Here is a 22,443-nt window from a genome sequence, read left to right on the forward strand (position 1 = left end):
CACATACAGGACTACTTGATTTATTAAAGGCAGCATTGCACAGCAGAGGTTTTTTTTCACATAAATGGAAATAGTTGGCTGGATGGTAAATAAAACAATTTGGAGCCCACCACATATAATTACAATAATTAATTCTAATGTAGTATCCTACCCTAAAGACAAAATAGGAAACTTTCTAAGAAAAAAGTTTCAAGATAGTGTATTAAATATAAATTTTGTAAACAAGAAACAAAGAAACAATTACAAAGAAAAATATGAGTTTTGACTAAATGAGTAAGATATTAAGGAACTTCTGGTTCATCAGGACACAATTAATAGAGTGAAAAGTCCAACATGGAAGAAATTTGCAATAAATATAACAAAGGATTAGGCACACATAAACAATTTCTACAAATCCAAAAGACAATTCAACCGAATAAAAAGGACAAGAGAATGAACAGACACTACAGAAATGAGAATAATCTCAGGTCTCAATTATTAAGAAAATGCAAATTAACACCACAATGATACACCATTACAAACTGACCAGAATGGTTAAAAGAAATATACTGGTATCACAAAGGACTGGTGAGAATATAGAGCAAATGAAATTCTTAATACTCTATCGGTGGAAGTATAAATTGTTATAAACACCTTCAAAAGCAAAACATACAAAATATGAACAATTCCACCATCAAGACAGGTACAATGAAGTTTACAGCAGTACTATTCATTAAAGTCTCAAAGTGACAGGCACAGTGGCGTCCACCTGTAATCCCAGCAGCTCAGAAGACTGAAGCAAGAAGATCACAAGTTCAAAGCCAGCCTCAACAACTTAGGGAGGCCCGATGCAACTCAGTGAGAACCTGTCTCTCAATAAAGTGTAAAAAAACACTGGGGATATGCCTTAGTAGTAAAAACTGCTGGATTTTATTCCTGGTACAAAAAAAAAAAGTAAAAACATTCCAAATGTCTGTCCAACATTAAAACTGATAAATCATATGGAATATTCATGGAACCAAATACTATACCGTATATTAAAAAAGGAACTACTGTTGAGCAACATGGATGGATCTAATAATTTCAGCAAAGTATCGTATAAAGTTCAAGCACAATTAAAACGAATTTGTGATGTTAAGAGAATTAGGGTTATTTCCAAAGGAAGATTTATGATGGAAAATGAATGTGAGAGGGACTTCTGGAGAACTGATGTTTTATTTTTTAACCAGGGTCATCATTTGATGGATATATTCTCTTTGTTCATCCAACTGCACAATTATGTATATGTCAATAAAGAAGTTTTAATATTTCATGAATCTGTCTTAAATCTTATTCAAACCAGCTTATATCTCATCATTTTTTTTTTGAAATGTTGTATTTATCTGGTACTCTGACTTAAATTAAGCCCCAAATCTTAGCTTACAGTGAGAAAATAAAGTCATCACCCTTTTGTTATGAAATGAACTCTGTCCACCCAAAAACATGTTGAAGCCCTGACTCCTGCTACAATGAATATGACCTTATTGGGATATGAATTTCTGCATATGTAACTAAGATGATGGAACTGTAGGGTGAATGAACCCTAATCCAATATGGCTGTTTTGCTTATAAGAGGATAATGCCATGATAAACATAAAGGGAATGTCATGTGACAACAAAGGCAGATACTATAGTAAGGCAAATGCAAGCAAAAAACATCAAACATTGACAGTAGCCACCAGGATCTATGAAAAGGCAAGAAAAGATTTTATCCAGAGTTTTAGAGGGAGCATGGCCCTACTGACAACTTGGTTTCTGATTTCTAGACTCCAGAACTATAAGACAATACATTTCTGTTATTTTAAGCCACCTTATTTGTGGTACTTTGTTCTGGCATCCTGAGAAAACTAATACAACCTTCCACAATACCTAATTCTTTCTTCAACTTCCATCAAAAGGCACTCGGTACTGACTCTATATTGTACTTCCTTTAATACATAAGTACAATTAATTTCCAGGAACATGTTATTTTTTATCAGCTAATTAATGAATATTTTATCCTTTCACAAATACCAAGAATAATGTCCCACAGACTCAGTGCTTGATTAAATATTAACAGCTACCAGCACAAACTTATTGTTATGAGTTGATCTTCTACTAACTACTAAATTTATTTATCAAGTTTCTTGGATGATTTCCCTCCTCTCTGCCTCTCTGTGATAATTTCTCCAATCAAAATACGGGTCTCAACCCCCACCCCCCAATACCCATACCATGTTCTCTTCCCAGGTTTCATTATCCTTTCCTTCTCTTCTTCTTCTTCTTTCTCTCTCTACTGTGTCCTCTCCTAACACCTCATCCAATCCAAATACCTCAATCCTGATAATTCCCAATTTCACTTCCTAACTCCCACTCTGGCTTCCAACTATAGCTCCAAAACAAGTCACAAAAGCACAATTTAAAAGCCTCCAAAGTTTGCGTGGCACGGTGCCACATGCCTATAATCCCAGCATCTTGGAGGACTAAAGCAGAAGATCGGAGAGTTCAAAGCCAGCCTCAGTGACTTAGAGAGGTGCTAATCAGTGAGACCCTGTGTCTAAATTAAAAAATGCAAAACAAAAGTGAGGAAGGCTGGTAATGTGACTGTGCCCTTAGTTAAGTACCCCTGAATTCAATCCTGGATACCAAAAAAAAAAAAAGCCTCCAAAATTTCACTAGATTAATTTGTCAATTTATTCACCATCCTTTCCTAATCATTTAAGAGAGAAACCCAAATTAATTCTTATTTAACTCCTTCTCACTCGCAACAATATCCAAATGCCATATAATCAACCTCTGAGATCCATTCTTACCTTCAAATCCCTCTCTACCATATTGCCACTTATTTGTGTAATCCTTTATTCCCATGGTCCATTGCAATAGTTTTCCTTTTTTACCTGTTGCTCAACTAACATTGCTGCCAGAGCTATACAATATTCTCAAATCACCATTTCCTCAATAGTTACTTGTCTTCAAAAGCTTCTCAATGCTCACTGCCTCCAGAGTAAACTCCTCAGCCAAAAAAAAAAAGAAAAAAAAAAAGGCAAGCCATGACTTTCTTCCATGAAGCTCACACTTAAAAACCATGGAACACTAAATTTCTTGGAGTCCTCATCCCAGTGGACTTTTCAATTTGTAATGTGTTCCTTGATTTTCACTGAACTTACCTCAAAAATATATATCTAAACTCTTCCTTCAAGTTTCAGTCACAAGATTAGCTGCTCTTTAAATTTTCTCCCATCCTCAGTTAAATTGTTCCTTACTCCTTATTCTATAATCCCACAACACTTATATTTTTAAAATAAATGAGATCATTTTCCCTTACATTTCTGTTAGTTGTATTTGTAAGAGTCCTTTACTGCATTTTCACAGCAATTCTGTGACAGAAGTATTACTTAGCTAATTTTATAGGGGATGGAACAGGCAGAGAAGTAACTGGATTTAAATTCATATCCCCCACCTCTGAGAATTTTACATTTCTTATGGGCAAATACTTCAAGGGACCTAACAGAGTCCTCCTGTGTAAAAGATGCTTTGTGTTTTAAATATTACCTCTTTACTTTTGGAAATGGCTCTGTTTTGCCTTTTTGAATTCTATATATTCTTGAAAACAGTTCCAAAGTTTTCTCTCTTCTAATTGGATTTCCTTTGTTCTGGAAGACCTGACTGTCTTTTAAAAAGCTGTGTCATACCACTTGTATGGTGTTACAAATACACACACACACATAAACACACACACTTAATATATACATATATACACACACATTTTTTTCTAACACACCATTAGCTTCACCATTTTTTTCTAACAAGCCATTAGCTTTACCAATAATAAAGCTTTTTTATCAGCTTCAGAGCAGCTACTATCCTTTTTCTACCATGGTATCCTTTATACTGCCTGGCAACATGGTTCACGCTCTGTCACCTGTTTCTTGACTAATGATCAGTAGAACTCAATCTATACCCAGCACTATTTTCTATGTCCTTTATTTTTGGATAATAGATCAACTGTTGTGACTGACTAAACTTCACCATATTTTTACAGTAAACATTACTCAACTCATCCCTGAAATTTAAAGCTTGGAGGTCAATGACAGAACTCTAATCATCTCATGGGAGACAAATCTACAGAACTACTATTTTATTTGACTGTAGAGGGCAGCAAAGCAACAGCAGTATTCTCAGAAAAACTTTCTTTTTCTTAGGGAACTTTAGATTTGTAGTTACATTTTAACATATGTTGTCAGGATTAAAGCTTTTTGAGGACAAAAGATTTTGCTGTACACAAATTTCACCAGCTACTTATATATTTTAACATTTTCATTGTCAACTATTACATACAATGAAAATTCATCAATGTCCAGATACATATAGAAAATTAGTTTGACAAACAATGTATGGCTTTAAAATACCCACCATAATTGATGACTCCTTTAAAAATCTAAAAATTGAAAATACTTTCTAATTGAAAAATATAAAATTAATCTACTTTCCTAATTTTATTTTCTTAAATACAGAAAGTAATGTCAATAGTCTAATTAGACAGTATTATTTAATGATAAGAACAGATGTCCTGGGCTGGGGTTGTGGCTCATTGGTAGAGTGGTTGCCTAGCACATGTGAGGCCCTGGGTTCGATCCTCAGCACCACATAAAAATGAAGTAAAGATATTGTGTTCACCTACAACTAAAATATATATTATATATATATATTTTTTTTTTAATGATGTTTTCGTTAACATTGCTAATTCCAATCTTGATATACCTTTTGTTATTCAAAAATTAGTCAACTGTAGGATCTATACCAGCTTTAAAAGAAAAAAATATTAATCCTTTGCCATTATACTAATATACAACAACAAAATAGAAGGCAACAACTTGAAAAAAACATAGATCCCTACTGTTCTCTGTGTGTGTATGTTACTAGGGACTGAACAATGGTAAGGAGACTCAGCACTTTACATCTCAGACTTTTAAAAATTTTTTATTGATACAGGATCTCACTAAGTTGCCAAGACTGGCTTCAAACTTACAATCCTCCTGCCTCAGAGTCCCTAGTTGCTGTGATTATAGGCATGTGCCACTATGTCAAGCTCCTTACTATTATTTCAATACTGAAATTCAATCTGTTTGTGAACTAGACAAAATGCATCATTAGATGATCAAAGATTCACAATTTCAACACTGTTTATAAGAATAGAGAAGCTATCATAAATGTTGATACTGAATACAACTACATCATTTGCATGTTTCTTAGGTTTGTATCAGTAGTTTTTCATCTCCTTTAACAAGCAGAACTGCAGAGATTTAGCATGGCTGCTACAGCCTTTAACATAAACAGACTTCATGAATTGGTAAAAAATGCTGCTCTGACATTGTAGCTCTACACACTTAACAATGATAGAACTATTAACTAACTATATACCTTCTCCCACTTGAATCTCATCAGGAAAAAAAATGGTTAACAAGAATTTTTTCTAATTTTGTATTTGAAATAAAAGAGCTAGCACAACTCTAAGCATGTTTAAAAACTAGGCTATTTACTGTCACAGTCAGTATCAAGTTGAACTTATAGCCAATTTAAATCAAATTAGTAGACATTTGTGAAATCCTAATCTGGCTCACAGTGCTATGATTTAATTATAAATGTTATTAATAAACTTCAAATACAACCATCTAAAATGTTTTAATGACAATCCTGTCTGTCATGGATAACTCACAGAAATAGTTACTATATGAAAGTAATCTTGCCATAATTTATGAATACTAACATTTCATTATATTTTTGTTTTCCCTCTTAACTGAAGTAATTTAGAAGAGTCAAGCACACTCATAATTATAATGTTCTCAAACACTGAGTTGGAGCCATAGCTCTGTGCACCTATTTTTGTATTTGCCCAGTGGTGTTGTCAAGTCTTTCTTAATAGCAGCACTGGTATATTTCCATTAAAAGATCACTAGTTATCTTAAATGTATCCACTTTATTCCTAAAACTAAAATCTAGAATGAAATTTGCCATACATAAATAAAATACTTCTTACAGAAGTTGTGTGAACTATATACATACTTGGTTAAATAATGCAAAACTGATTTTGCAACATTAAAGAAACTTGTATTCTTCCTAAATGGTCAATACTCCAAACACTTCAGATTCAAAATGGGTAAGATGATAACAAAGAAGAAGAAATTAAAGAGGGCAGATAGAATTTTTTTTTAAGGAAAAGCCAGTATAGTTTTTTTAAGGAAAAACCAGTATAGTGCTATTTCAAGTAATATATTGAAGCCTATCAGTTTATACCTAAAATTTAAAATACGCATGCTTCCAAGACAGGAATAATATCAAGACTGCCTACCTAGCTGGGTGCAGTGGTAGCAGCTCAGGAGGCTGAGACAGGAGGATGGCGAGTTAAAAGCCAGCATTAGCAAAATCAAAACGCTAAGCAACTCATGAGATCCTGTCTCTAAATACAATACAAAATAGTGCTGGGGATGTAGAGCTCAGTGGTTGAGTGTCTCTGAGTTTAACCCCTGGTACCACAAAAAAAAAAAAAAAGGACATACTTAAGAATGTTTCCCATAGTGTTCTACATAGTACAGCTTCTGCAACATGCCAGTAGGTATTACATACACACATACACACACACACACACACACAAGATTTTCAATTAAAGTAAAATAGTATATTTTACTTAATTTCATATACCATTAATAAATTAATGCATATTATGACTTTCTAAGGGGTGTATGATCAATTTTTCCCATTCCCAAATATATTCAATTATGGTACCATATTTCACCACATAATTGCTCCAGATTTTATGCCAGTTTTTTATGAAAAAGTGGTGACTATTATGTGAGGTTTTTTAAAAACTGTGCCAGTATTACTTAAAATACATTTATTACTAAACTGGTGCAAGGGCAGGATACTTGGAACACTCAAGAATATACATTAATGTGGTTGTGACAATTATATGATGAAATACGGAACTTTCTTCCAAAAACTTAAGATTAGTGTACTGTGGAAGCACTTTGACAAACATTGTCCCATACCTCAAAGAGTAAAAAAAATGAAGAGAATATGCATGCTCACTTTGTGCAAGATGTGCTGAGGGAAATCAATCTTACGCCATGCGCTTCAGAATTTGACTAGCTAGAAAGGAAGAGCAATGTCATTCCAGGCCTTATGAATAGGACTGGAAAAGAGCATAATCAACTTCAAAGACAATGAATACTTGATACTTAACACTGACCAAAGTGGTATTCAACATTCACAATACACTTGACTACTGGGTATACTATATGGCTAGTCCAAACTGAAATGATCTGTAAAGTGTAAAATATCCACAGGATTCCAAAACCTTAATATGAAAGAAAACATAAGACATCTGAATTTTTAATGTCAATTAAATGCTGAAATTATATTTTGGTTATCATATTAAGCATTCTAGGATTGACTGGGTTTTTTGCATTTTTAATGTGGCATTAGGAAAACAAAATTATGTGGCTCCCACTGTATTTCTATTGTACAATGCTAGTATAAACTAAACTTGATTTTGCTACTAAACTCACAAAGAAATTTGAGTATCAACTACACAGCAAACACATGCAGATACAAAATTGTGAATAAAATGGTGGAGTGTAGTTCTTTTAAAAGTATGATCACATCTGGTGAAATATTAAATAAAAATGCTGTCAAAATAGAACAGTTTGGGGAAAGAATCATCTGAAAATGTATCTCAAAATACATCTCCACTCCTTAACAGTCTTGCAAAAACTACTGATCCAATAAAACCATAGTGAAGCCTGGCACTGCTATTTTAAGGAAGATTCCCTAATATCTATGATTTAAATCTATCCGTACACCCTATTTTTTTTTTTTGCTAACCTTAGTAATCTAAAAATAATGATTTATAGAGCTCCACACCTCCCCACTTTTGTTGCTATTTTATTTCTTCTGAAGAAGCCTAGGCTGTGAACTTAAAGAGTTTCTACTAGGAACAACAGTCAACCCATTTAAAATAAAAACATTTTTTTAAACCATGAAATTAAAGGAAGCCAAATAAAGTTTTAAAACATGCAAAACTATCGTAATTTTATCTATAGAATAACATATACAAAATACTTAAACCCACAAGCAAAAGTGTTGAAAACATACTGCCATTTTTCAGCTATTTAATCCAATTATGAGCTGGTATGTTTTTATAAGGCTCAAATTCCAATTTCTGAATATCGACTCACAATTTAACAGCTCTTCCCTTCTTAATTAGCAGAATGAATAGTAGGCAATCAACAGACTTGCCAAAAAAAAAAAAAACCTTCAGTATGATGCATTAAAAAGACCAGATAAAATTAACTATTATAAATTAACAATTTCTAAGAAAACTATAGTAACTACAATATGTAGACATCTAGACTCATTGGACAAACTTTCTCTAAAATTCTAATGATGACCTACTACATTATAAGTGAACCATTTAGGGAAAAAAAAAAAACCTAAAATCAACTCTTGAAAAAGGCTAGCAACAAACTTAAATAAATAATTAAATTAGTACAAAAATTAAAAGTTCACTGAAATTCAGGAAAGGAATGTGTCCAAGAATTTAAAGGAATTTCTAAATATATAAGGTAATCAGAAGCATGACGAGCTGGACATGGTGGCATACACCTGTAATCCTAGCAGCTCAGAAGGCTGAAGCAGGAGGATCGAAAGTTCAAAATTGGATTCAGCTAAAAGTGAGGTGCAAAGCAACTCAGTAAGACCCTGTCTCTAAATAAAATACGAAACAAGGCTGGTGATGTGGCTCAGCAGTCTAGTGCCCCTGAGTTCAATCCCCAGAACCAAAAAAAAAAAAAAACATGACAGATCAAAAGTATGACAGATTAATGATACCCAGATTTATAGATGAGTGTGCTACATAAAATCATCTTTAACATTTCATTACAGATATGAGGGTTACTTGATTTTATCCCACCATTTACATATTAATAATATTAATTGTCACATTTTTTGCAAATCATCTAGTGTTTATTGTCAATTTTTATGAAAGCTTTAATAGAATACAGAATATGTCAAGGAATACTGACTAATTTTTAACACTAAATCATAGAATGTCAAAATACTATTTTTGGTAAGTATATCATAACTAGCTTCTTGTCAATAAATTTCAAATAACTGATGTTTTATTCCTCAACTCTATAGATACAAAATGTATTTGAGTTTCTGAGTCATTAAATTATAAATATGTAAATATGTAGGAATGGGTTGAGCATCCCTAATGTAAAAATCTGAAATCTGTTCCAAAAATCAAAAACATCCTGAATACACATGATGTCACAAGTGGAAGATTCCACACTATGAAACTTTGTTTCATACACAAAATTATTTAAAATACTATATAAAGTTACTTTCAGGTTATATGTATAAGGTATATAAAAAACATAAATGTATTCCATATTTTACCTTGGATTCCCAAAATACTTTATTATGCATATGAAAATATTCTAAACTCTAAAAAACAATCCAAAACACTTCTGGGCCAAAGCATTTGGAATAAGGGGTAAGGGGTATTCAGCCTGCCTAACAAGTATGTGTATATACATAATACACACAAAAATGCTCCACACATTTCCAATGCTATAGAAAGGAAGATTAAAGGGGAGGTACAGGGGAACAAAACTGATCAAAGCATACCTATATTATGCTGAGGTACATATACCTAATTACAACACCCCCAAAAAAAATTTAAAATGAAGCTTTTATTCCTTTTACTTGCTTCTAAATTTGGTTGACTTTCTAATAATACATGTTTAGGATGTGGAAAGATTCATATAGGTAACAAATGTTGTTGGCCGCAAACTGATGCTACCAGAAAATAGACAAAGTAGAAGTTAAATTATGACTCCCTTTTCAATCCCATATTTTCAACATAATCCTATTATTCTATGTGATTTTACAGAACTGCCAAAATCTTGAAAATGCATTCAACATCATTAAGGGAAGATTCAAATAGTTTCCATATAGATAGACAAAAAAATCAATTTGACTACATTCTATTATTTTTAAAATTGGTCATCAGTATACTTATCTGAAGTAAATTTAACAAATATTTAAAAACCACTGATTTCCATACAAAAAGATGTAAAGTATAAATACAGGTAGTCAATTGATGTGAAAGCTCAATTATTCAGGACAAGAGAGTAGAATTAAGAATCACCAATACCATGTCAGGCGCTCTGGCTCAAGCCTTTCATCCCAGTGGCTCAGGAGGCTGAGGCAGGAGGATTGAGAGTTGAAACCCAGCCTCAGCAAAAACAAGGCACTAAGCAACTCAGTGAGACACTGTCTCTAAATAAAATACAAAATAGGACCGGGGATACGGTTCAGTGGTCAAGTGTCCCTGAGTTTAATCCCTAGTACCCAAAATTTTTTTTTTAAAAATCAACAATATCAGACAAGATTGTTTATGATGTGCTATGTAATAAATATTAACATTCTGTTTTATTTTATCCTTTCACTTAATTTTTTTAAATGTTCCCTATTATCTTGGATCTTTCTATCATCTTCTAAGCATCCAACTTAAGACAAAACCTTGCTAAAAATGCAAAGAACCATAGAATCCCAGGGTCAAAGGGACCTTATAAAAGGTCAAGTTGTCTATCTTCTTAGTCATCAATACCATATCCCTGCTAATATTCTCTACCTCTTAAGATAAATGTAGGAGAGAAAATTCTGATAAATCTGATAATCTATGAATTGATTATTTGCTTTTCCTTTGGGTACCAGGGATTGAACTAAGGGACACTCGACCACTGAGCCACATCCCTAGTCCTATTTCGTATTTTATTAAAGACAGGGTGTCTCACTGAGTTGCTTAGCACAACGCTAAATTGCTGATGGTGGCTTTGAACTCATGATCCTCCTGCCTCTGGAGCCACTGGGATTACAGGCATGTGCCACTGTGCCCAGCCTATGAATTGATTATTTTCATCAAAATGAAACAGACTTTTAGAATTAAACAAATGAAGTCTGTTAGTGATATGTTGTTGTAAACCTAGTCCACTTGACTTTATACCTAGGACTTTCTTAGACTTAAAAAAAATAAAATGAAATGAAATCTGGTAATTTGTCAACCTGTAAATGTCTCATTGTAAAAGTTCAAATCTTCAAATAAGATAATGTATAACACAAAACAAATAGCATATCTGACATAAATTTTTATATTTTCAGAATATGAGGTTTACCAGTTGTGAGGGACATTTTTCCTAGTCAATTTAACATGATAACATTAACCATAACTAAGGCTATACTAAAAATAAGCAGTGTATCAAAAATAGCATGGAAAAGAAAGATCTAAGTATGATAAAACAAAGCATTCTGAGTAACAAATCAGTAAACTCTTTAAAGCCTAAAAACCTTAGCAACTCTAAAACTAGTTCTACTCAAACAGAAGTACATGCCAAATCTCCTAAGTAGTACTATACATGTTAGCACTACTAGTATTAGCAGTCAGATCAACAGGTTGTTAGATCAACAAATAGCTTACAAGAATAAAATTCTATTTCCATACTTATTAAGTGGCCCCAGGTCACAACAACTGTGTCCTATTCAAAGACTAAACTCTAAAATAAGAGTTTAATGGAAAAAAACTTGTCACAAGGGTTCACAAATTAGGGTGTTATAACACTATAAGCCAAAAAAGGAAGCTCTTTAAATGAGCAGTGCACAGTAACACCAAGCTAGTGTCTATGACTACAACTACAAGCAGAGCTGACTCTTAAAAACTTCAATTTACACTTCCTCTAAATCACAGTCCACAAATCTAACTTCTGAAGTTTTTAGGCTCTAAAACAAAATATCAAGACCTCTAATAGCATATTATTGAACATATTTTTAAGAAACCAAGGGGCTCCTTCAAAAAATAACCAATTCATTTTTAAAACTGTGAAATTATTATGCAAATTATATCTCCTATATCAGCTGTACATATTACTCATTCTTCCTTAACAAATGTACTTCTGTGGAGGTACATATATTCTTCCCATCATAAATATAAACTGAATAGCCAAGACAGTAAACTGTTAATGTCCTTTTCAAATATCCTGGAACTCAACTGTAAGCTTAGTGGAACACAAAATTATCACACAAATTCAATCAAGAATCTTATATCAATGTAAAGGAGTAACAGCATTAAGATCTGCGTCTTGGAACTAAACATCTGAAGAATGGCAAGAACACTAGACATTAGATAACATGTCATTTTTCATTACTACATTGTGTAAATCAGAAACTTTCATTACATTTCACTATGGTGAACTGGTAATGAAAATTCTCAGCCTATGAGGGGCACTCAAATCTCATAACTTTGTCTACCTCATACCCATCTACCTTAACTCACATAACCAAAACTGGTTTCTCTTCCTTTCACTTCACACTATCCAAAAAATCCCTACACATCTCTCCCCTTTTAATAAATGTTGGCAAAGATTCTGCTCAAGACTTCATGATACACTAAAAACCAGTCTTTGATCAAGTGGGAAGTTCTGCCCATCACCTTACCTTCCTCACCAAGAAAGAGCTCTTGAATGAATAATGCCTTGCAGTATTTTGATATTACCCAAAGGCATTTTGCGCTAATCTCCAAAGATTTGTCGTCTTATTTTCCCAAATCACTGTAGTCTGTTAATTACTATTTAGGATTATTTTTCTTGCATAAAAAGCAATTTTTATATAATCCTTAAAAAGTAGGCCTCTAGTCTGAGATATATGGGAACCGAACTTACAAAGAGACTAGACCCAAATGTGCCAGGAAAACTGTACTAAAACAAGGGAAAGATTAATACTAGGAATAGGTATGGAGTTGTTTTTGATTAAGACAGCCCAGCCGGCGATCGATGTAATCAAGTATTTAACATGTATGTCTCGGTCCTGGAGACAAATAGAATGTCCTAAAAATAAGCAGGGGCACACACGTCCCAAAACTGGAAGGCAGCGACCGGGCTCAATCCGAGATGATCAGAGGCTGCCAGGGCAGAATAGGGCCCAAGGACCTAAGAAAACTGAATGTAAGGGATGCTGCGGCAGGGTGGGTTAAGATGGTGCCTTCTCCCGGGTGGAAGGCCATGAGAGGGGGACAGAAGGCTTCATTCCGTCGGACTCCGGTCCTTAAGGTTTCCGGGATCACAGCGCAAGTTTCAACAGGGGGGAAAAAAGGAGGCGGCAAAACGTGCATCCCGGCATCTTAACCCCAGCCCAGAAGTCCGCGCTCTCCGCTGGCTTCCCGAAAGAGCTAGGAAGTAACGGTCCCCACAGCTCCACGCACCAAGCACCGTCGCTGGCCCCGGCCATCAGGACTGAGACCCGCGCGGCCGCTAAGACAGACGGCGCTGCAATCGCCCGCCCGGCCCTTTCCGGGCCTCGCCCGGGGCGCGGCGAAAAGTTTCCAGCCAAAGTCCGCGGCACACGCTCGCGCAGCCAACCGCCGAACACAACCGCCTCGCCGCCCCGGAAAGCGGCCCGCGAGGGCCGGGCCGCCGCGCCGGGACCCTCGGTCGCGCCTCCCTCCGCCCGCGCCGACCGCCGCTGTTCACCTACCACAGAGCCGGGAGAAGAGCAGCAGCGGGAAGAGCAGCAGCAGCAGCGGCGGTGGCGTCGGGGGCGGCAGCAGGAGCCCGGCCCCGGGGGGAGAAGCGGAGGAAAGTTGTGCTTTGCCGCCTCCGGGACACAGCGGGGCCGGCCCCGGGGTCCGCGCCATACCCCACCCTCCCCCCGGCCCGCTCTCCCGCCGGCCCCCCGGCTCCCCGGGCCCCGGCGCCTCAGGCTCTGGGTGGCGGCAGCAGCGGCCGCGGCGCGGCGGCGGCGGAAGGTCCGGCGCGCGTGTCCCTAACTCCCAGCTCTTGCGCCGTCGCCGCCGGCTGACACTCAGCCGAGCGCTCGCGGGTGCCTCGACTCCGCCGTCGCCGACGCCACTGCTGAGGTTGAAGCGGGAGCCGCCCGCCGCCGCCGCCGCCGCCACTCCCCTCCCCCCGGCACCCGCCCGCCTCGAACTCCTGGGAACTCGGAACGCACCACCCCGCCCTCGCGGGAGGGGGAGAGCAAGCCGACCCTCAAAGCCGGCACCCGGACTCGCTTGCCCTCCCCGCAACTCCGGCTCCCGTCTGATCCCGGGGTGCGTGCTGCCTCCTCCCACCCCGCCCTCCTACACACGCTCCTCCCCCTTCAAACGAAAAAAAAAACTCTTCATCCACTTTGATAACGGGGTTTCTCCCAAAACAGAGCTTTAAAAAGGACAAGAAAATCTGGAATAGGTTAGCCGGCCCCGCCCCTCGTTCCTGCCTCGTTTCCCCCCTTCCCAGCCTTTCCAATGGTATCGCCCACTCCGCCCCTCGCGGGTCCACAGCGGCCCCGGCGCAGACGGAGGCGGAGTGCTGCGGGACAATCGCGCTCCCAGCTCGCCTCTCAAGGGCAGCGTTCTCCCTCTGGTGGGGACCTGGGTCATGGAAGGGGTGGCGAGGAGAAAGCAGGATGAGGCTGCCCTTCCGTTGCCCAGGCTAAAGGTTCATGTCTGGGAAGCTGGACTCAGCCTGCTAGACTAGTCGCCTTCCTCCTTGCCGAGGCGCTGGGACTGAAAGAAGAGACTTTCTCCTCCTTCCTGCTCCCCGGGACAGCTGTGCTCTCCGACTCTCTCCCTTCTCTCTAGCCCCACTCCCACTTCGCCCTCTTGCTGTGGCGTATTTGCACAGGCGTTTTTCTTGCGCCTTTCTCTGGGTGGGTGGCTTGGTGGAAGGGTCGTCGGAGCTGGCGAGAGGAGGGACCCCAGAAGGTTTGATTTCTCACTCTTGATTCTCTGGTGCTGCCGGCTTGTCCACTTTCGGCGCCGGGCGATTGGCAACAGGAGGCCGTGGATATTCCCCATCGGAGGGGCTTCGAGGGCGATGGTGTTCTTCTTAGGTCATTTGCATGTTCGCACGTGTAATCTTATTTTTGCTTGTTTTTCATTGAACTAATCGCAGAATAGCGACCTCGGGAAGTATTAAACATTTGCCCATAAGTGAGCGCCTGTAGTCCACTAAGACCCTCCCTCAGCCAGATGGCTCTCCGCCCAGCTCTCCTCATCTACTCGCCACACACTGCCGGGGTGCCTTGACCTTGAAACCCCAGACACTCGTTCTGCGGAGGAGGAAAGGATTAAGTTTGGACTGCCCACGGGGGTGGAGTTGGGAGAGGCTAAGGGTACCAATCCTAAGGCCTTCACCATTCATTTTGTGTAGTCTTGTCATCTCAACCAGATAGTCACAAATGTGCTCCAGTCAGAGGAACAATAATTAGCTACCCAGAGATGAGCCTGTCACAGCTAAACTAAAGCTTGCCTGCGGCCAAGACCACGTCACTAGGGTCCCCCCACATTCCACCCACTGGCTTACAGTGTTTTACTCACCTCAGAGGATACACATCATTCTACACCCTGCCCGCCTCTCATTTTCTTTACTTCTGCCTCCCATCCAGTCTCCCATCGCTTGGTCTTGTACCTCTTTTATCCACCACCCCTTCTTTCTACTCTCTCCCTCCCTTTTTCTGCCAGCCACTGTCATCTCCTGTAAGCCTGTCTCCTGCAGCCAATGCTTTGTATCACCTATCCTCAGGATGCACTTATGAATAAACCTTGTCCTGCATAGCATAGGGAGATCCCCTGATGATGTTCATAATTGACGGAATGTAGCTATTGTGACATTCCTCAGCTCTGTTGACAGTAGTTTCCCTTGAGAAAATGTCTTTTCCTATTGTCCCATACCTAAATCTAATTTTACTGTTAAATTTAGAAAGACCCACTGAGCAAGAACTAGCTAATTATCTGTTTAGATAGCACTGTAATACTACGTTGTTGAGACACAGTTCAATGTTAAACAACCAAAATTTTAATATCACTAGCCAATTTTCATTCCCCCAGCTTTTCCCTGATGGTTCTAGTCTGCAGGAAAACTAATTCAGTCAACATTTTAAAAATGTGCCAAAGGCTTAATATGGGGTCTATCCATGCAATTTGCTACAGACACCATGAGGAGTTAGCAGGTTTCGTGTTTCTCAAAAAAAATAAATAAATAAGATATGAGCTTTAAAAATATATTTCCTATATGTTCTGAGAAATTAAATAATGGCATGCTATGATTATATTCTCCCACCTACAGTATAAAGAGTAAGGAACGAATGCATTTATAGATGTTATATAAGTACTAAAATAGCACCATGCTGTTGTTTTACCTACATGTATTATGTTCTAATAATAATTTGTGTTGATATATCATCTTCAACCAGAGATGGCAAAGCTCATGCTCACTTCCCAGGGAAGGTACCAATTACTATTATCCCTATTTGACATCAGGAATAACCTGGGCACAGAGATTGAGTACTGTGCAAACACTGCCACCATAAGCAGTGTTTTTTCCAGCCAGAACCATGTTCTTGCCTTCCAATAGGCACCACTGACCACTTAATATTCTTCTTTAAGTTAAAAACAAATTTACTCAGACAACTCAAATTTCTTCCTCCTAAAAAGTGTCCAGTCTTAAAATTACATTTTCATCAGATTTAAGCATAGACATACCCACCTCAAGCTTTCCTGTTGGAAATTATGACTGGGTACAAAAAACAAAAAAAGATTTTAATTTCAAAGTAAAACCCATTTTTCCAAGGACAAGAATTACTGTTGATTTTTTTTTTAATCTTTTACAGTATTCTTGGATTTTAGACCCATTTTTCACTTTCCAATTTTATAGGTCATGTAGCAAACTAATTAAAAGAATAATTATTACTAATTTATTAATATTTCTGACACCAATGAATACTAAATGCATATATTTACTTCTCAGAAAAATAATATCTGAACAAAAAGCCAAGTGATCAATACCAGAAATGATTTCATTGTTTTAGGTTAAAACTACTAAGGGTGTCCATCCCATTTTCTTTCTCAAAGACTTTAAATTATCAAGATTCACTAACTCTTTAACTAAAATAAAAAGTTTGCACTTTAAAAAAGAAATAATTATTTAAAGTGCTGAGAATTTTGCATTTATTAAAATCATCCAAATTAAAACTATCATTAGAAGTCCATAAGAGATTGGATCAAAGTATCTTATAGTTTAGGTAGGACATTGCATACTTTAGCCAATTCTCCTTACTGTAAGCAAGTCTTTTATAACCTGCTGTGTGAAGAAGCATAGTGTTTACGTTGATAGAAAAGATGAACAATACTTTGTAGAATGTTTCATCTTGGTAACAGATTATAATCTGATGTTACCTACCTACATTTACAGAATTCTAGAAGAGAAAAAAGCAAATAATTAAAAAGCAACTGCAATCCCACAACAAGTCCAACACTTGTCAAAATTTTCATCAATCTCATATCCATCGGATTCAATGCTTTTCCTATTGAAAAGTTCTTCACCCATATATTTATACTGCTCCTTCAGATTTTCTTTGAGTTCTTACTCAAGTTTCACTTTCTTGCTGAGGCTCTCTAAGACTGCCCCATATGAAAGAACTGCCTCCACCCCAATCTCTATCTCCTTAATTTTATTTTCTCCATGGCATTTTACTATCAGACATGTATAGATTTATTATGTTTTTTTTTCCTTTACTAGAGTGAAGGAGCACTTCAGGCATCTATTTTTTTTTCACTGCTAAAACCCAAGCACCTAGAATATTGCTACATAGATTCCAGATTGAATGATCAAATGATAACTATAGTGACAGCATATTCAAGTGCATGTCTAATGGCAAACAAACTCAATAGAAGTATATTAATGCTTAATATCCTGAGTTTATCATTAATCATCTGGAACTTTTTCCAAGCTGGAAGATGATTACACTGACCATTGCTTAAGACTGATTTAATTGCCATTGGTGCTGCATTTTAAACTATTGCTTCTCTGTTCCATATTCATTGTTCTGCATTCTGCTTTGTAATTCTAGGGCTGGTACTGTGCAAACTACAGTTCTCCTTTACCAGTTAGCTGTCTAATATATTCTATCAATAGAGGTCACTGGAGAGAGAGAGTGAAGGCAGGAATATGGGAGAAAGGACTATTTCCTTTCCATTTTCTTCTTGTTCCTATCAGCATCACCTCAGCAATAATAGCCTGTCACTTTGTCTTTGCTTCCAAACTCTCACTTCCTTTACATGCTAGAAAAGCTCATCATAACCCCTAAATGGTACCAGCCCTAGCTAAACTCAAGAGTTTCCCCATTTCATAAATCCAATTCTAAGCTCAGCAGGATCTCTCCTCCAAGCTTCTGAGTTCTAATAATCCAACCTTTTCCTTTTGCTCCCCCAGCTCTAAAGGTGGTAACATCCTCCTTTCCAGCAGGTAACTTCATATCTTTGCATCACCTCAAAGTTACCCTTTTGATCTGGAGATTCCCTCCAAACCCTGGTAATATTTCTCTATAATAAGTTCCTTCAGATACACAATATGGTATCTGTATTCCTCACTGAACCTCAATTGATACTCTATTTTTTAGTGACTATTTCCTAAAAATTTTCCTTACAACCGTTATTTTTCTCTACATCAAACTGTGTAAAATTAAAATCACACTACCATTCCAACAATAAATGTAAGTAAAAGCAATAAGGTAAATGAGCAAAACTTTTTCCATTTCCTTGGCACTAATCCACAGTAAGCAGAATTGGGTGAGAAACAAATAGAGGTAATTAGGTTTATGTTGTAGTCATATATATGCTTTGTTTTTGTTGATGTTTATCATTTAGGTCATGGTAAAAAATCAATACAAAGTTTTCATTTTAGGTGGTTTAGGTGATTTAATTCATTTATGGACCTTGACTACACTGAACAATCAAGAGGATTATTTGGAAATATAAGAATTGGACTTCTCTCCCAAACCAACATGAAAATAAACATACATTTTATGTAATTACCTAAAACCTACCTCTAATTTTAATATATAGCTCTTTTGTAGGAGTGCTAGGTTTCCAAAGCATATAACTTGAAAAACTGATATTCAGGCTGAAAGGAGAATTATTTTACACCATTGTGGTAGGTTAATTTAACAAAGATGGTTAAACTACTATATGCTGGATTTTGTATAGGTGCTGGGAACAGAAAACCCCATGTTCTGACTCCATATACTAATAACAATATTCTTGCAAACACTGAAGAATGCAAGGTAGAGGAGCAAGCAGAGAAAATTTCAAGGTTTGCCTAAAAAAGACTGAGAAGCCCTCACAAAAGAGACATGTGAACAATCTTAAAGAATGACTAGAGCCAGATGCTATAGTACATGCCTGTAATCCCAGCATCTCAGGAGGCTGAGGCAGGAAGATTGAGAGTGAATGACTAGAAGTTTTCCATACACCTTGGAGAAAAGCAGCAAGGGAATAGAGAAATGACAGATGAAGGTTAAAGAGGCATGACACAGCATCATATGTTCTGGAAAATACAAGCATTTCTGTGCTGCCAAAGGGTAGCATGCAAAGAGTCGTAATGGGAAAAGGTGAAAGTGAAGTTAGATGAGTAGTCTTGGATTTTTAAAAACCTGGTAAAGAAGTTTCGATTTTATCTGATAGATTGTGAGAACAGTTGAATAATTTTGAGCGGGTAAATGACAAGATTAGATTTATTAGAAAAGTCAGGAAAGAGTGCAAACATGAAGGTGAATGGATTGCCAGAAGATTTGAGAGAATCATAACTAGGAATTATAAATTGTAAGGAGCAGAATGTAAGAAGGTCTGAACTTTCATTTGTAGAAGGAATAAAGGGGAAACTTGTATGTAAATGAGAAAGTGGATTCAAGAGAATTTTAGTATTCTAAAACAAAATCTGTTTCCAGAGTGAGCTGATTATGGTATGGGTAGGTAGGAGATAACAACCTAGGCGACTGAAAGAAGCAGGAGGAGGAAGGGAAAAGAAAAAAAATGATAAAGAATAAAGAAAAGAGTACTCAAAAAGGAAATGAGAATGTGGGTAGAGGTAGAAGGACAGTAATATAGAGACCATGGAGAAGGAAATTAGAAAAGGAACAAATGACATAGGCTGCAATAATGCAATCAATGATGTTATAAAATATCAGATAAAATTTTACCACATTTTATAATTGCTTCTACTAAATATTATTCCACTGAGTTTTAATCTCAGTTAATCAGGTTCATATAATGTCCAGCAAGTTTCTTTACACTGCCAATATTCAATAATCAGTTTTTTAATTGAAGAGAGGGAAAAGATAGAATAGCCTCAGCCTTCCATTTCCCCCAACCCAAAACGGTATGCAAATCTTCTACTTCGTGACCTTGGACAAGTTATGGATTCTTGAGTTTCCTGGTATGAAAACAGGGAACCGAATGTGAATGATTCCTTCATCACAGTACAGCTTAAGGATTAAACTAGTTCGTATAATAACATTAGAATAGGCCTGAAACATAAAGCACAAGAGATGTAGTTGTGACCATGGTTGTATTAGTATTAGCAGTAGTAGTATTTTAAGCATACATTCAAGAAATACATATGGATCACAGAAGCCTGGGAATAGAATGTTGGTAAGGCTAATGTTCCTAACAATCCAGTTGAAATCTTAAAGCCAGTTTTGATCAACTCTGCCTTCCATTGGCCAGAGTACACTAATTCAGCCTTCTACTTTATGGTTTACAAAACCTCTGTCATTTATCTCCAATGGTCAGTAAAATAATGCCCTCCCTCCAAAGTTGTCCCCACTTTTTCTAATCTAGCTCCTGTTTTCCTACATCATCATCACCACTGAATTCTTTGTCTTACACGTTTTGTCTTCTGACACCTCTCCAAATCATTATTCCTGTTCTGGCTTTTCTGTCTTCCTATCCAGAATGAACTTCATGGTAAACTTTTCAGTAATGCACTTCTCAAGACCTTATCTGCTTTGCAAACCTTTGCTAATGACATTCACCAAAGTTGCTTGATAAAATCTTAACAGGATGCCAGCTATAATTCCGAAATTTCATGGTATCAAACTTACCCTCAGGTTCCCAAAGATATGCAACAATTCTTACAATTATCCTTATTGAAGCTTTGCAACAACTGTTCCAAATTTTCCCCTTTCTCCTCCGCCTGGCCTCTATCCTCATCCTTCACCATGCACTCTCATTAGTTAACAAAGCTTCCAATTTCCATGGGGAAAAAAAGGAACCCCTTCTAGATGAAGTACTTCTATCACTTTCTAATTTAAATTGTTACCCTTTCCTTTCAACAATGACTTAAAATACCAATGGGAGTAAACTCATCCTCAACCCACCTCAACTCCCCAACTCAACAGCAGTAATTATATTTTCACAGCTGAGTGTGGAAGAGCAGAGATACAACTTATCTCTTAAAAATAGATCAAACACTTTGAGTATTAGAATTCTTAAAATCTAATTTCAGACCAAGGAATCCATCTTCAAAGATAAGAAAGTCCTCTTGTACTGTAGAGACTTTATGGTATAAAAAAGGCCAAAGGATTTGACCTAATTTATGGAATTAAATTGGGAGCCACCAGTCAGCTGGTCAAAGAAATGAGTTCTATTTCTTTCATGATCAAATACTTTCTCTTTAGGAAATATTTTTAAAAATTCTTTTTAGACATATATGACCATAGTGATGAGGGCCACAGACAAGTCAAGATGGCACCTGGCACTTTGCCAGGGGGAGTGGCTTGAGAGGTAACGCCAGCTAGCCATTAAGATGATGGAGATTCCTTAATGACTGACTGCTGTATCTAATGATGTTAATTAAGTTAAGCTGTGTGTGGTTGTTAAGATGATGAGGATTCCTTAATGATCAATTGATGTATCTGGATGATGTTAATTGAAACAAGCTGTGTATAATCAGTTAAGTGTATATATACCTCTACTGTCCTACAATAAAGCGGCTCCCGTGTTTCAATCTTCACAAGTTGGTTGTCACACACACTCCCACCCCCACCCCCAGTTATTTTGCCCAGCCAGACAGACTGCGGCACCATAGAGTGTATGACATATCATATATAGAGAGAGTATAACTTATTCTAATTAGGATCCCATTCTTGTGGTTGTACATGATGTGTATTTTCACTGTAGTGTATTTATGTATCAACATAGGAAAGTTATATCTGATTCATTCCGCTGTCTTTCCTATTCCTGTACCCACTCCATTCCCTTTATTCCCCTTTGTCTAATCCAATTAACTTCTATCCTCCACCTCTCCTCTTTGTTGTGTGTTAGCATCCACATATCAGAGAGAATATTTCACCTTTGATTTTTGTGATTGACTTATTTCACTTAGCAAATAATCTCCAAATCTAACCATTTACTGGCCAATTTATGAAGTCATTTTTCTGGGTAAATACTATTCCATCGTGTATGTAGACCACATTTTCTTTATCCATTCATTTGTTGAAGGGCTTAGCTATTGTGAATTGTGCTTCTATAAACATTGATGTGGTTGTATCACTAGT

At 37.2% G+C, this 22,443-nt stretch overlaps 1 protein-coding gene across 3 annotated transcripts in view; it reads right to left on the bottom strand.

Moving 5' to 3' along the window:
- Nectin3 (nectin cell adhesion molecule 3) overlaps positions 1-14,172 on the bottom strand; it is a 138,193-nt gene extending 124,021 nt beyond the window's left edge. Inside the window, exon 1 of one of the 3 annotated variants that reach the window (XM_078044262.1) lies at positions 13,585-14,172. In XM_078044262.1, the coding sequence (XP_077900388.1) occupies positions 13,585-13,744 (160 nt within the window). In that variant the 5' untranslated portion in view covers positions 13,745-14,172. The remainder of the gene's footprint in view (positions 1-13,584) is intronic. The other 2 variants (XM_078044260.1, XM_078044263.1) reach the window with 2 other exon arrangements.
- Between the last annotated feature and the right edge of the window lie 8,271 nt (positions 14,173-22,443).

The sequence above is a fragment of the Ictidomys tridecemlineatus genome, chromosome 3 (assembly GCF_052094955.1).
Source record: "Ictidomys tridecemlineatus isolate mIctTri1 chromosome 3, mIctTri1.hap1, whole genome shotgun sequence".
Lineage (NCBI taxonomy): Eukaryota > Metazoa > Chordata > Mammalia > Rodentia > Sciuridae > Ictidomys > Ictidomys tridecemlineatus.